Raw genomic sequence first — 14,798 nt, forward strand, 5'->3', positions numbered from 1 at the left:
CATATCTTCACATATAGAAAGTGCAGCACCTTATACATCAGAGACTTCCCCTAAACATTATTGATGAATAGATATATTCTTATATTGTGCATCTATCCCCAACATGCATTTCATGAAAGGAACACATGCTTATCCTAAAACCCCATCTTATCTCATAAACCATATGCGAATTGAGGAAAACCCTTTAACTTTGAGAAGAAGAACAATATGCATGAATGGAATTAAATAATTAAAGAGTTTCTGGACCTGCAATAAATGTCCTTTTCAGTATATTTAATAAGCATACTTAGGATCTTTAGTTAGTTGAATGAGAAGTCACGAAGAAGAGATAATTATTTTTTTCTTTTTAAAAAAACTAAGTTTTAAATAATAATGCAATAATAGTTGTGAATGTTGTGCATCTTTTTATAACACGTCCACTTTTATTTATTTTATAGCATGGAATTGGCAAATAATAAGTGGCACTTAAAAGCAATTTTTGTTGGAATAATTAAGTTTTTTGCTAAAATGTAATTTGTCCATAATATTGAATCTACATGTTGAAGATTAGAGTACTGTTTTTGTTTTTGTTTTTTTAATTGTGATCATAACATACTCACACCACACTACACACTAAATGGGTTCTTTTCTCCATCTTTGGCTAGAGCCAGATTCAAATCCTTGATGTGGTTCTTTGGGAGGTACATGATGTACCACTTGAACCAATCCTCTAACAACTAACATCAAGATCTCTCATCCTTCAATATGATTATTTATAAGAAAAAAATGTTATTCTAAAAAAGGCACTAAAAAATATGTGGGCTGATAGGAATTTTTTTCACGATATTTTTTAATCTGGTAAGCTAACGACTAATTTGTCGTGAATCAGAATTTCATTTATAGGTTTATTGTTGAGTAAAGTACCAATCCGGTCCCTGTCCATTCTTCCGAATGACAATGCGATCATTAACCAAAAACACGATCCATTTCGGTTCTGAATCCTGTGTTCCATCTGCCAACGCGGTCCTTCTATCACTTTCACGGCGAAAATTTGATGGAAATTGCTGACATCTCAGGTTTAAAAATGGACATGGACCTAGTTGAATAATAACTCTACGATATACTATTAGTATTATGAAATAGCTAATTTTCACAATAAAGTGAAAACTAATGAACATATTATTTGATATATAGTAAACTTTTTTTGACTAATAACAAATTTAATTTTTTATCTCTTTAAACTAAATTAATAATTCTATTTGATATCTTTGTACTAAAATACACTATGAGTAGGCTACTAATACTAAATGAAATAAAACATAATAGAATTATTAATTTAATTTAAAGAGATAAAAAATTAAATTTGTTATTAGTAAAAAAAATTTACCATATATCAAATAATGCGTTCATTAGTTATAATACTAATAGTATATCATACGGTTATTATTATTAATGTATTAACTGAATTTTAATGTTTATTATTTATATATTTAAAAATTATATTTGAAATTTATTTATTTGGTTTCATAATAAATGATAGTTTTAAATTTGAATAATTTATTAATTAGTTTGTACTTATTATACCATATATTTAATAATTTATTAAAAAATATTAATATAATGAATAAAAAAATAATTAAAAAATATTGTTTAAAGAATAATAAGGACAAATAAACCCCTAACCAATTTAAATTTAGAGACAATTAGGTTTTTGTCCATTTTTGAACCTAACACGTCAGTAATTTCCGTCAAGTTTTTGCCGTAAAAGTGATAGAAGGACCGCGTTGACAAACGGACACAGAGTCAAGGACCAAAATAGATCGTGTCTTTGGTTAAGGATCGTGTTGTCATTCGGGAAACACCGGATTGATACTTTACTCTTTGTTGTTGGTCAATACAATTTTTGTATTTTGTTTGGAAATATATATAGACTAGACTTCGTGTTGCTGAATGTTGAGTAGGCCAAGCCTACGTTTTTTTTTTTTGCCTTCGGTATTTGGGCTTTTGTTCCTATGATGAAAATTACTAAGCTCAAATGAACAGGCTTGAAAAGTTTTTGAAATTTATGAGCCCAGTTGAGGAAAAAAGCTCGGCTCTGAATAGTTGAATAAAAAAAAAAAAGGGTTTCAATTTTTAAATATTCAATCCCGAAGGCGGTTATAGGTAACTTTACGATGATGTGTCACGAGTCAAGACACTCCAGTCAACCAAAACGGGAACTAGCGCTGCGGAAACGTCACCAATTCCCCAAAACTGCGTCGTTTTGTCGTTGACGCCAAGGGGACAAACCAGTAATTTTAAGCAATGAAGGTAGAAAAAAGGGCGAAACATTATGCGCGTGTGTATAGAGATTAGAGAGAGAGGGGATAGCAGTTAGTTTGTAGAGAGAGAAACTTTTTAGAGAGAGAAAAACTGAAAAACTGACACACTCACCAAAGTAAACCAACAACCGCCAATGACCGAAGAAGAAGACCGAGCATCTGTTGAACCAATCGCCGGCAATGGCGTCTCTCTTCCGCAAGAGCTCGTTGGAGGAGGAGGAGGTACGGCCGAGACGGAGCCAGCGGGACGCGATGCGGAGGTGACTGTAGTTGGTGACGGCAATAGTGGTGGTGGTGCTGCCGCGGGAAAAGTAAAGGGACCGTGGTCTCCGGAAGAGGATGCGGTACTGAGCCGATTGGTGGCGCAGTTCGGAGCGAGGAATTGGAGCATGATCGCGCGGGGAGTTCCAGGCAGGTCAGGGAAGTCATGCCGGCTCCGATGGTGTAACCAGCTGGATCCTTGTGTTAAACGCAAGCCTTTCACTGGTAATTTCCATTGCCGCTGTGTTTTAGATTGGATGTATGTAGAATTAGGTTAGATTATCTTAACTGTAGTTATTTTTTTTTTGTGTGGTGTGTTTGGGGTTGAATGCTTACAAATAACTATTATTGTTGCACATATAATGCCTTTGATTGTTCATTTTAGGCTGAATTGGCTGGAGCAGAATCTGCTGCATTCGACTGTTTTATTTTTGTTGTGCTCATTTATTCATCCATTGAAGCAATGTTTATGGCTTTTATGGTATTTTGTGTGACTTGTTAATGAATGATCATAGCAGCAAGTTCTAGTTCAGAGAGACTGTTTTGACTAAAGTTGAGTGTTGATTCATGAAAAGATAACAGTTTAACTTATTAAGGCTAGGTTTGAAAAAACTTTTTAAAGAGGCTCCTCATTTTGTATTTACCGACCATATGCTTGTGCTTGCAGTTTTTAAAAAGATAGGAGTGCTTTTGAAAGCACCTAAGGTGGAGCTTTTCAATAATGGTTTGTGCTTATTAAAATTAAAAAGTCTAATATAACTTCATATATTAATTAATTTCCAAATTTAATTCTTACATTTATGTCTAGTATGATATTTTTAATTCTTAAAAACTATTCTACCAAATGCACTTGTTGTTGCTTGTGCTTATTGAAAACTATTTTTAATTTGATTTATCAAACATAGATGCTATAACTTTTATAAGCTACTTTTGAAAAGTAAAAGTTTTACTAAATGCCTAAGACTATTGGCATTTGAAATGGGAAAAAAATAAAAAATGAAAGATCATACTATTTGAACCCTGCTTGCTAAAAAACCATGCTATTTTTTAAACACAGAAACACAATGTGCTAGAGTGGATGGAGATATGCATATCCTGCTTTATCTATGAAAGTAATTAAACTGACTCTGTTTGTGATTCACTGATATGCATTAGTGGATACTTTATTAGAGTGGAACAAATTTTTTCGTTCTGGATTTTCCATGTGAAGTATACATGTAGTGTACCCAGAATTTGTTTTTTTTGGGAGCTAATTAATCGCTACTTTCATTTCTGGTGTTTCTTTGACCATCAACCTGCTAATTGATCATTTATTTGAAATTTTTTATAACCAATGCAGTTACACTAAGTCTTCTCACTACACAATTATTATATGGTGAAACACGAAAGTTACCAAATAACTGGTGGTAATTGGCAAAGTATAACTGAAGTTTATTTGTGAAATTAGACATGCTTTTGTGTTGTGGAGCTTGCAACTAGCCACTTCTACTACTAGCACATCAACTGAACACAGCCCATAAAGCAACAACCTTCTCTTTTTTTCAGAGCATATAGAATTCTTATTGAATGAATATATTGGAAAAACTAGCAGTTTTTCTAAAGGGTTGTTATGTGATTCTTAGTTGTTAACATGCTAAATAATCATTTCATATGTTGAGTCTTTTTTATTTGATCATGAACACAATAATTAGTTGATGAACTGATCTTTGTAACTAATTGTTGCAGTTACCACTCATTTCATTGCTGTTGATTTTCTTAGGGGATAGGTTCGTAAATCCTTGGTATCCTTGTGTGTGTCACTTTAAGTATGAACACCATTCGGTTATTCTTTATTATAATTTGTATTAGACACCAGTTCTAAAATATGTCATGTAGTCATCTATTTAAGTTTCACATTGATTCAGTATTTGACTAAGATAACTTCATGCTCCATATGTCTAGTCTCGGGAATGAAGGAAATGTGTGAGTACAGGAGCAAAAATAGAAATTAATTCACATCTTAGATGTTAAGAGGGAAACATAAACCATAGTTTGGGGTGTGAGAGAATCGATGCTTGGTTAAAAAAATGCTTGGTTAAGAAATTAGTTCAGAATTTAAATGAAACATGAATAACATTATAAGATTCATGGTCTTTAGTCTGGTGTGCTTTATATTTGCTTGAGTTGAATGAGAAGATGCTAAAATCTTTAGTTTCTTGCCAATCTACTTCATGAAAGTTGATCTCAGACATTGGATTGTTATTTTTATGCATATCTCAGTTAAGAAGATATTAGCCACTGGCATTGAATAATTCGCATATCCATTATCAAAGTCTAACTAAAGTTAATTTCTGCAGAGGAAGAAGATTGCATTATCGTATCAGCCCATACAATCCATGGAAACAAGTGGGCAGCTATTGCAAGGCTTCTTCCAGGTAGAACAGATAATGCGATCAAGAACCACTGGAACTCTACCCTAAAGCGCAGGTGTATGGAACAGGGAAGATATGTTCCTCCGCGTGTTGAAGCGATGGAAGATGGTAGCATTGAGAAAACAAAGGCATCCTCTGAAGAAACCCTGTCAGTTGGGGATATGAATTCATATCCTACACAAGTTAGAAATGTCGTTATGAATACTGAGATTAAACAGCACGAAGATAAACCTCCAACTACAAGAAATGATGTTTCCGAAGTGGAGCAAAATCCTACCCTTCATCGACCAGTAGCACGTATTAGTGCATTTAGTGTTTATAATCCTACAAGCAGGCCAACAAATGGATCATCAAGTTCAAAGATTCTGCCATTGCAAAGCCCTTTGATCCAACTACCCAAAGTAGTTGAAGGAGCCTGCAAATTATTTGATGGTATTGAATGTGAACCAATGGTTCCATTGGAATGTGGTCATGGATGCTGTGCACCAGAATCAGGGGGAAGCCATTCTCATGGTTCTTCGCTATTAGGTCCCGAGTTTGTTGACTATTTGGATTCTCCCCCTTTCTTAAGTCATGAACTGATTTCCATAGCTACAGACCTAAATAACATTGCATGGATCAAGAGTGGCCTTGAGAACCATGGAGGTGCCAAAGTAACCGATAATGCCGCAAACTTGACAGGAACACAGGGGGCTGCTACTGCTTCACAAACGGGCTTCTTAGGCCAAGGCCAAAAGAATGACTTCATGCAAATGCAATATGAGGAGGGACCAGGAAAGGTCAGGTTTCTGGGTACAAATACAATGAAAGAAATGTTATCATCGAAGATGCCTCGGCAACATTTCGCAATGCCTGCAGAAGTTTGATACTAACCTTGGCTTCCTCTTATGGATTTTGGTTATTTATCTCGTGGTACTTTGTTGGTGAGTGGATAGAGCATACATGATATATAAGTCTGCATTACCACAATCAATCTCCCTGTGGAGGGTATTATTTCTAGAGAGCATATAGTTCACACAATATTTTTATATTATTGAAAATTTTACAATAGAGATATCACTTTAAAATGATCTTCTCAATGTAAAATTTTCAGAAATGTAAAAACATTTTACGAACTACGGTATTTATGAGTTGAGATTTAGAGAAAGCGATGGAAAACTGAAGATTCCATTCTCTCAATTTGTCAGACAAACATACCATCTGCTATTTTGTTAAGTGAGCATCAGTTTTTGACATTTTGTTGAGATGTAGTTCAAAATAGTTTTGTTGAGGACATCCATGAACAATTATTCCTTCAATTATATATAAATTTACAATTTTTATAAAAATGTAATCTTAACAATTTATCTTGGACAAAAAATTATGAATGTTTAGCTCAGACTTGAGTTCACCCACAATTCATTTTAAACGTAAAAGTTGTGGATCAATGCTCTTGTCATTTCTTGTGTAGCCATATCTATATTTTTAATGAATCATATTAGGTGGACATTAAAATTAGTCATTAGAGTAGAATATATATTAGAATTTAAAATACATAATAAAAATGGATTAAAATATACAACATAGTAATCGATTTTAGTGTGTAAATAATATTTTTAATTTTCAAAATATCTTTAAAATAAATTGGAATTTAGGTAAAATTCAAGAGGTTTTAGGAGAGGATTGGGTCTTTATTTTCTCATCCATGAAGGCTTTAGAAGCAAACTTAGGGGATGAATAGATAGCGTAGCTTCTTAATTTCAATGATAAGTTTAGCATTAAGTGAGTGTGTTTCCTCTATTTAAATGCCCATGAAAACTCTAAGGTTGATTTATTTTTAAGAATTTAGAAAGTTGAAGCCCCAAAGTTCTAAAGGTTGTGCATCTTTCTTTGGTTCATTGTTAATAAAGTCCTTTTGATAAATGAGATTCAATCTCGTAGGTAGGGACGGATCCAAGAATTTAAAAGTAGAGGGACTGAAAATTAAAATCTTGTATAATCAAATATAATGTTATATATTTGATAATAGATATAATTATAACTTTTAATTAAAAAATTAATAAATATTTATCAAATAAAAAAATCATCTCAATCTTTATCTTTTTTTTTTATAGTTTTACATCTAATAAAATATAAAATTATTTATTTTTAAATATTTTGTTAATTAATTTATTTTATTAAATATTTATATGACAGTGAGTTATATTTTTATGTTTTATATCATTAAAATATATGACATAAAATAATATAAATTAATTGCACAAATAATTTTATTCTGTGAATTTAAAATATATTAAAGTATTTTTATATAATAATAGGAGTAAAGTAAAAATTAATGAAAAATAATAAAAAAGAAACAACTAAATAAAATTAGAAAAAAAACAATATTATTATAAATAATATTAAAATATCTTTTATATGATTATAGATGTTAAAATTAATTTTTAAACAAATGTAAAAGAAAAATTCTAAATCAAATAAAAAAATACAAATAATATAAATGCATGTAGAAAAATTTAAACCTTAATATATAAAGAATACCAACTCTTTTTATTATTACTACACTATTAAATTTTACTCTATACAATACATCTATTATAATAGTATATGAGTTTAAAATTTGTTGGGGGGGCCAAGGCCACTACTTGCTCCCCTTGAGTCTGTCCCTGCGGTTGTAGACACATGACTCAAGAAGATCCGGTTTGTGGTTCTTGGGAGTCTTTGCTCCATATCCTTCGCGACTGCAAAGTCGCAAAAAATACATGAAAGAACATGGATGTTTCATTGAGTTCCAATACGTTCTTTAGTCAACCATTCCTTTTCTGGTTGTTAAAGAACTTATCATTTCAATCCCATTACAAAGGCGTTCTTTGACCCTTGTTGTTAACTAGTACCCTATACTCTCTTGGTATTATTGTAACAAACATATTTTTGAGAGGGAATGTAGTAGATGAAGGTAAGATTCATGATTTGGCGACGCACTTAGCTAAAGAGTATAACATAGCGGATGAGGAAATAGCTCAGGTAAAGAAAAGAATTGGGTGTTTTACTAAAAACCAAATATGTTAGATCTTTTCAAACTCTCCATTCATTAAGCTGAATTCTGATAATTCTGTCATAAAGGACGCTACGGTGACTCTAGCAGAGTTCGGGAGTATTCTGTTAGGTTTAGACTTGATTCTAAATCTTGGATACATGAATATTTGCATATAAGTGGATTCTAAAATAGCAATAAGTTTCTGCCTTCAAAAAATTATTGAGTTGCACTCTACAAGAGCGTTAGTTTTGGCTATTAAAAAACGTTGTAATAGACTAGTAATTAGTAGGGGTGGCAATGGGTAGGGTAGGGTAGGGTTTGGATCCAACCTTAACCCTACCCGCTGGTTGAGAATATCCCAACCCTAACCCTACCCGCTCTTAACTTGCGGGTACCCAACCCTACCCGCGGGTTACAAAAAATATACAACATTATTATATAATTGGATGATAATTTAAAATAGAACTGATTTTTATGTAAAAAAAAATTATTAAATTATCAATTAATGATTTTCTTTTAGGATCTTTTGCATTTAATGAGAGATTTTTGATTCAACATCTACTTAAAACATATTTTTATATAAGCTATGAAGTACGGACACTTCGCTGAATTGCCGTGTCCGTGTGTTGGACACATTTCGGACACGACACTCACCGACACTCGTCCGACACGCGTGTCTGCTGTGTCCAATCTTGTCTTAATAAAAAATAAAAAATTCTTCTCCGAACACACTTGGACACACCTAAATATCATCACGTGTCAGCGTGTCCACTCTTATTCTTATTATATATTCTTGAAATAAATTTAGATATAGTATATATTATTATTTATTAAAATAAAAAGATATTTTAATACTTGATATAATTAAAATAAGACATTAAAAATCATTAAAAAATTAATTTATATTTTAATATCAATAAAATATTAAAATATCATTACCATTTATCTAAAAAAATACTTTATATTTTATATGTATGCGTGTCCCCGTGTCTTATAAGATTTTAAAATGTGCGTGTCGGCGTGTCTCGTGTCGTGTCGTGTCTCGTGTCCGTGTCAGTGTCCGTGCATCATAGTATATAAGTATATAATATAAACATATATAGAGTGCGGATTGGTCGGGTAGGGTTAAAACTCAACCCGCACGAGAACCCTACCCACACCCTACCCTACCCGCTGCAGATCAGATGGGGTCGGGTTGAGTATACTCGCGGATAGAGTACATATTGCCAACCCTAATAATTAAAACATTGATCCATCAAGATTTCAAAAAGCGAATACTTGTACAGATAGATTAGCATAACAAAAACATAAACTTTAGTTGGGATGTCATTTTTTTTTCTATTCCCTCGTGTATTATTTTTAAAATTTTATGCAAATTTTATTAGAATGACATAATTTTTTTTTTTAGATTTTATGCGCAACTATCTAAAGAAAAAAAAAGTGGTACTGTTATTTCTCAAATTTCATTGGTTTAGTGTCATCGGCAAACTGATATATCACTTTATATCAAATCAAAATCAAAGTGAAAATACTTTACAAATTAAGGTGATGAATGATTTGAGTTTTTTATTTTTATTTTTAATAAAAATAAAAATAAAATATTAAAATATAATTGATTGAATATTTTGTAAATATAAATTTTTTTTCCAAAATTTTCAGTTATTATTTTTAAAAACGTTTTTATTCCAATTTTTTATTTTTTTTCTCTTCTTTTTTCTAGTGTTAGTTTTTTGACACACCAACTCATTCTTTCAGGTACTACAACATTCATACTACTTCATTGCTGCAAAAGTAGTGGATTCAAGCATAAATATAGAGTGGGGGGTGATTGGAGTTTACCTAAGCACAAACGATCAAATCCGACTTCATCAATTTGAAGAACTTAGCTCAGTTATTCAACAATTTCAGGGGGTAGTAACAATAATGGGAGATTTTAATGCTATTTCATCCCAGAATGAAAAATCAGGAGGGAATTTCAAACCCCAATCGGTAATTAATGCTTTTAATTCCTTTATAGATGCTCACTCTCTTGCTGATTTGGGTATGGTGGGTAGGCCTTTTACCTGGACTAACAGGCGCAGAGGAGAGCCTCTCATTCAGGAAAGATTAGACCGTATGCTTGGGGGAGTTAGTTGGGTGGCTAACTATCTGCATGCTACTGTTTTAAGATTGTCAGAAACCGGTTCAGATCATGCTCCTATCCTACTTGATACTAATCCAGCCAGGGAAAAATCGAAAAAGAGATTTAAATTCCAAGAGAGATGGTGCTCTAGTCCAGAAGTTCGACAAATAATCAATGAAGCTTGGAAGGAAAGAGTTGAAGGTTCAGCCATGTTTGTGTTGGCACAAAAAATTAAAAAATGCCGCTATAAACTGGTTCAGTGGCAGCAAATAAGCAACACAAACTCCAAAAGAATAATTGAATAAATCCAGGGTCAGATTGAAGCTCTTCGAACAGAGGGTAAATTCGGGGGACAAGAATTAATTGAATTAGAAAGGCAGCTAGAAATAGCATTTCATGATGAGAAAATGTATTGGAAAGCCAAGTCCAGGATCAAATGGTTACAAGCGGGTGATCAGAACACGCAATTTTTCCATCAAAAATTCAGAAATAGAACCAGGAGGAACAAGATCTGGAAACTAGAAGGAGATAATGGTGAAGTTGCAACCACTAATGCAGGAATAGCCGAGGTGGCAGAGAGTTATTTCAGGGGCCTATTTACTTCTAACTGCCAAGCTAATCCTGAGCCGTATTTTACAGACTTCGAGCCAAAGGTTACAGCTTCCATGAACCGTCGGCTTCGAAGACCGATCACTATAGAGGAGGTCAAGAGAGCTACATTCAGCATTCACCCTCAGAGTGCGCCTGGTGAAGACGGTATGACGGCTAAATTTTTTCAGAATTTCTGGGACATTGTTAATGGAGATGTCTTTAGAGCGGTTCGAAGTTTTTTTGTAAATAGAAGAATGCTAAGAAGCCTTAATCACACCCAAATCTATTTGATTCCAAAGGTTCCAGATGCCAATACTATGAATCAGGTGTGACCTATAAGTCTTTCTTCAGTTATCTATAAAATTATCTCTAAAGTCATGGTGCATAGACTTCAAGGAATGATGCCTAAACTAATAAGCCTTAACCAGAGTGCTTTTATTAAAGGTCGACTTATATCCGATAATATTCTTATTTCCCATGAATACATGCACTATCTGAAAACTAAGCGAAAGGGTGTGGCAGCAGAAATGGCCGTCAAACTTGATATGAGTAAAGCCTATGATAAGATAGAGTGGCATTTTCTATGGTTTATGCTAAACAAGCTGGGATTTGATGATACTTGGATTAACTAGGTTCGCAAACTAGTAACTACTGTTTCTTATTCCGTCGTTGTGGAAGGCCAACCTTTTGGCTTTTTCAAGCCAAATAGAGGTATCCTCCAAGGAGACCCTCTATCCCCCTATCTTTTTTTATTTTGTGCAGAAGGACTCTCCTTCTTGCTACACAAGGCAGAACAAAACAGTACTATTCAAGGAATTCAAGTCACTAGGCGATGTCCTAGAGTAAACCATTTATTATTTGCTGACGACTCTATTCTATTTTGTAAAGCTTCTATGGATAGTTGTGATAATATTCTTAATTTACTAGCATCCTATCAGAGCTTCAGCAGGCAGCAAGTTAATTTGGCCAAGTCGGCAATATTTTTTAGTAACAACACCCCGAACCCAATTCGAATTCAATTGGCAGAGGCATTGAACATTAACCACATCGAGGCTCAGGACAAGTATCTTGGTTTACCCTCTATTGTGTCTAAATCTAAAAAGGAAACATTCAGTTTTGTTAAAGAAAAAGTTCGAAACAAGGTTCAAGGGTGGAAGCGCAGCCTCCTCTCGGCAGGGGGAAGACAAGTCCTTCTAAAAGCGGTGGGCGAAGCCATTCCAATCTATACTCTATCCTGTTTCAGACTTTTGGATAGCCTAATCTCAGATATTTACAGCATTCTCACACAGTTTTGGTGGGGACAAAAAGGGAGTCAACGACGTATGGCTTGGATAAGCTGGAATACGATGACTAGACCGAAGAGGGAAGGTGGATTGAGTTTTAAAGACCTTAAAGCACAAAATCTAGCCTTACTGGGAAAGCAATTTTGGAGGATCCTAACACAACCTAATTCTCTTGTAGCCAAAATACTCAAAGGAAAATACTACAAATATACAGAGGTACTAAAGGCAGAGATAGGAAGCTCACCTTCATGGGGCTGGAGAAGCCTTTTAGAGGGACGCTCTGTAGTTGAAAAAGGAATCACTTGGCGAATTGGCTCGGCCTCTCAGCTGCGTATCTATGAAGACCCTTGGCTTCCTCCTCCGTATCCGTTCACTATCACGCGCAGCCCGCACCATCCAAACCTAGGACGACCTCTTTTCTGGGTAAAAGACCTGTTCACAGAGAACCAACAGTAGAATCAGACATTGATCCATGAAAACTTTCCGACAGATATTGCTAACAAAATATTGACTCTGAAGATTGAACCTGGAGCTGATGAACTTCAGTGGGTATTGAACAAGGGTGGAAAATATGACACTGCATCAGGCTATTCGGTGGCATACCAATTCAATCACGACCCAATTGAGTTTTGCCCCCAATTGCTGAGACAAAGGGATGTATGGGTTACCTTGTGGAAGCTAGCTCTCCCCCACAAAATTAAGATTTTCCTTTGGAAGAGCATCCACCAACGTCTCCCGGTCTGCCACCTCCTTCACCATCGCTTCCCATCAATATCTGGAATCTGCCCGTGTTGTTCAGAAGAAGATAAAACAGTGCTTTACTGCTTGGTGACATGCAAATATGCTAAAGAAGTTTGGAATCAAAGCCCACTAACTTACTTGCTAGCAACCCCCCCCCCCCTTCTGGTACCTTTATCCAATGGTGGATATCATCAATGGAAGTCCTCAAATCTAGCCCCAATCGACAGACCCACTCCCATTTTCTGGCTATTCTTCTCTGGTTCTTGTGGAAGGAATGAAATTCATGGATTTTTGAACACAAACGGAGATCCCCCAGTGAAATCCTCTCTTCAGTTTGCAAGCACCATGATGAACTGCTGTGACCTCCAAGCTCCCTTCTTACCTAGCTTTGATAATTTTGGTATCTATTTCTTGTTTAAAAAAACGCTAGTCTTTACCTTCATTTACTGAAGGCTTGGTTGGGTTATGACCCTATCTTCTTTCATTTTGTCCTAGTAGTAATGGACAGCTGTACTTTCTTTTCTATTAATGAAAGCTTATATCTTTGGAAAAAAATGTTGTTATTAGACCATCTCCAGTAGGAAATTCATCCCAGTTTCTGTTTATGACCCACCTGTCATAAAAAATAACTCCACATCAGCTTTTGCGTCATAAACAGTAAATAGGAACTCAAAACATCTCTCTCTTTTTCATTAGGAGGAACTAACTTTAGTCCCTGTTGTGGTCCCACTTAATTAATTAATTAAAATACTTGAAATTAATGTAATTAATTTTTTTCAATAATGTAATTTAAATTTATAAATTTAAAAATAATTCACTATTAAAAGATATTAATATTAAATAAATTCATATATAACAATAATACACAATATATAATTTGGGGTTACAGTAAATTTGTAAAATTACTTAATACAAAGAAAAACATAATTAAGCTCTATAGTTGACGACAAGCATTGTGAAATTACCATATGTGTTCAATCAAGTCCTCTTTCAGTTGTCTAGGAGAAATTGATGGTATGATGCAAAATCTTCTTCTCCCAGTTGAGGTTGTGATAAATAATTAATATAAATTAATTATAATTTAATTACTTAATTAATTATTAGTTAAATAATTAATATAAATTATTAATTAAATAAAAATATCAATATTTAATATAATTATTTAATTAATTAACATAATTATGTAATTAATTAATATTTTATACAATTATTTATTTTTTACCTAACTTGACATTTGGCAAGTGTGGATTAGCTAATGGGAATCCTCATTCAGAGGGACTCCCTCGTCTTGAAATGAGTGAAGGAACTCACTTGAGTTCCACTCCAACACTCCAATTCTCTTTTCTCTCTGACAAAATAGTAACCGGGCTCCAAAATTTAACCCGTTGGAGATGCTCTTAGATCCTTTATTTTCTAATAAGTTTACACATATATCTTTTTAAAAAGATGAAAATAAAATTTATTATTTTCATTAGCAGTTAGTCAATAATATTTAAAAGGCCATTTATAACATATAGATTTATTCATACAGATTGAAGAATATTGTGACAAGTGGCATAATAGAGAACAGGCTTGGCAGAATTTTTTCACCTTGTCGGGCTTGCCTATTGAATGAAGCCGGCTAATGAAATAAGGAGCCAAGGTTGCAAATCTCCAATTGGGTTTATGGAGGTGGGCTGCTCCATTGTTTATGTTTTTTCATTTGGGTCATCAGTGGTGGACTCCTTTACTCCTAATTGGGCTTATACATCTTCTACCATGCTTCAGGATTTTATGGAACAGAGCACTGCTGTAATCCCTCTTCTCTGCTCACCGGCGTCGTGTTCCTCACTGCTGGAGTTCGCGACTTGTTCTGCTCTGCTCCGCCGTGTTCTTCTGCTCACGCCGTGCTAAAACCTCTGGTCTGCTCTGCTTGGCGTTCTGTCCATCATACACTCTTCTTTATTTTGATTTGATTCCTTGTTTAATTGTTATCGCTTTTTGGTTGTGTAGATACAGGAGCAGAGAGCTCAGAATAACAAGTCACTCTTCAACGGAAACAAGTTCAGGGCATTTTTAGGGTATAGACTATAG

The 14,798-nt window shown here is 34.1% G+C and overlaps 2 protein-coding genes across 2 annotated transcripts; both read left to right on the top strand.

Annotated features, from left to right (window-relative positions):
• The first annotated feature begins 2,308 nt into the window (after positions 1-2,308).
• LOC107610013 (transcription factor MYB25-like) lies at positions 2,309-6,207 on the top strand. The gene is made up of 2 exons (XM_016312082.3): positions 2,309-2,786; positions 4,898-6,207. The coding sequence occupies exons 1-2, from the start codon at positions 2,435-2,437 to the stop codon at positions 5,836-5,838; spliced, it is 1,293 nt and encodes a 430-aa protein (XP_016167568.1). The 5' UTR covers positions 2,309-2,434; the 3' UTR covers positions 5,839-6,207.
• A 4,310-nt stretch (positions 6,208-10,517) lies between these two features.
• On the top strand, positions 10,518-14,798 carry LOC107608048 (uncharacterized). The gene is made up of 5 exons (XM_088494448.1): positions 10,518-10,866; positions 11,629-12,407; positions 12,504-13,125; positions 14,493-14,626; positions 14,718-14,798. Exons 1-5 carry the CDS (start codon positions 10,518-10,520, stop codon positions 14,796-14,798), a joined length of 1,965 nt encoding a protein of 654 aa, XP_088350574.1.

This window comes from Arachis ipaensis, chromosome B7 (assembly GCF_059453495.1).
Source record: "Arachis ipaensis isolate K30076 ecotype BB chromosome B7, ASM5945349v1, whole genome shotgun sequence".
Classification (NCBI taxonomy): domain Eukaryota; kingdom Viridiplantae; phylum Streptophyta; class Magnoliopsida; order Fabales; family Fabaceae; genus Arachis; species Arachis ipaensis.

Coding starts and splice junctions, on each gene's coding strand:
- LOC107608048 (XM_088494448.1), top strand. CDS start 10,518: ATGTATTGGAAAGCCAAGTCCAGGATCAAATGGTTACAAGCGGGTGAT. Junction 10,867..11,628: donor GAGTGCGCCTGGTGAAGACG/GTATGACGGCTA, acceptor TTAATTTACTAG/CATCCTATCAGAGCTTCAGC. Junction 12,408..12,503: donor TAGGACGACCTCTTTTCTGG/GTAAAAGACCTG, acceptor TTGACTCTGAAG/ATTGAACCTGGAGCTGATGA.
- LOC107610013 (XM_016312082.3), top strand. CDS start 2,435: ATGACCGAAGAAGAAGACCGAGCATCTGTTGAACCAATCGCCGGCAAT. Junction 2,787..4,897: donor TAAACGCAAGCCTTTCACTG/GTAATTTCCATT, acceptor TAATTTCTGCAG/AGGAAGAAGATTGCATTATC.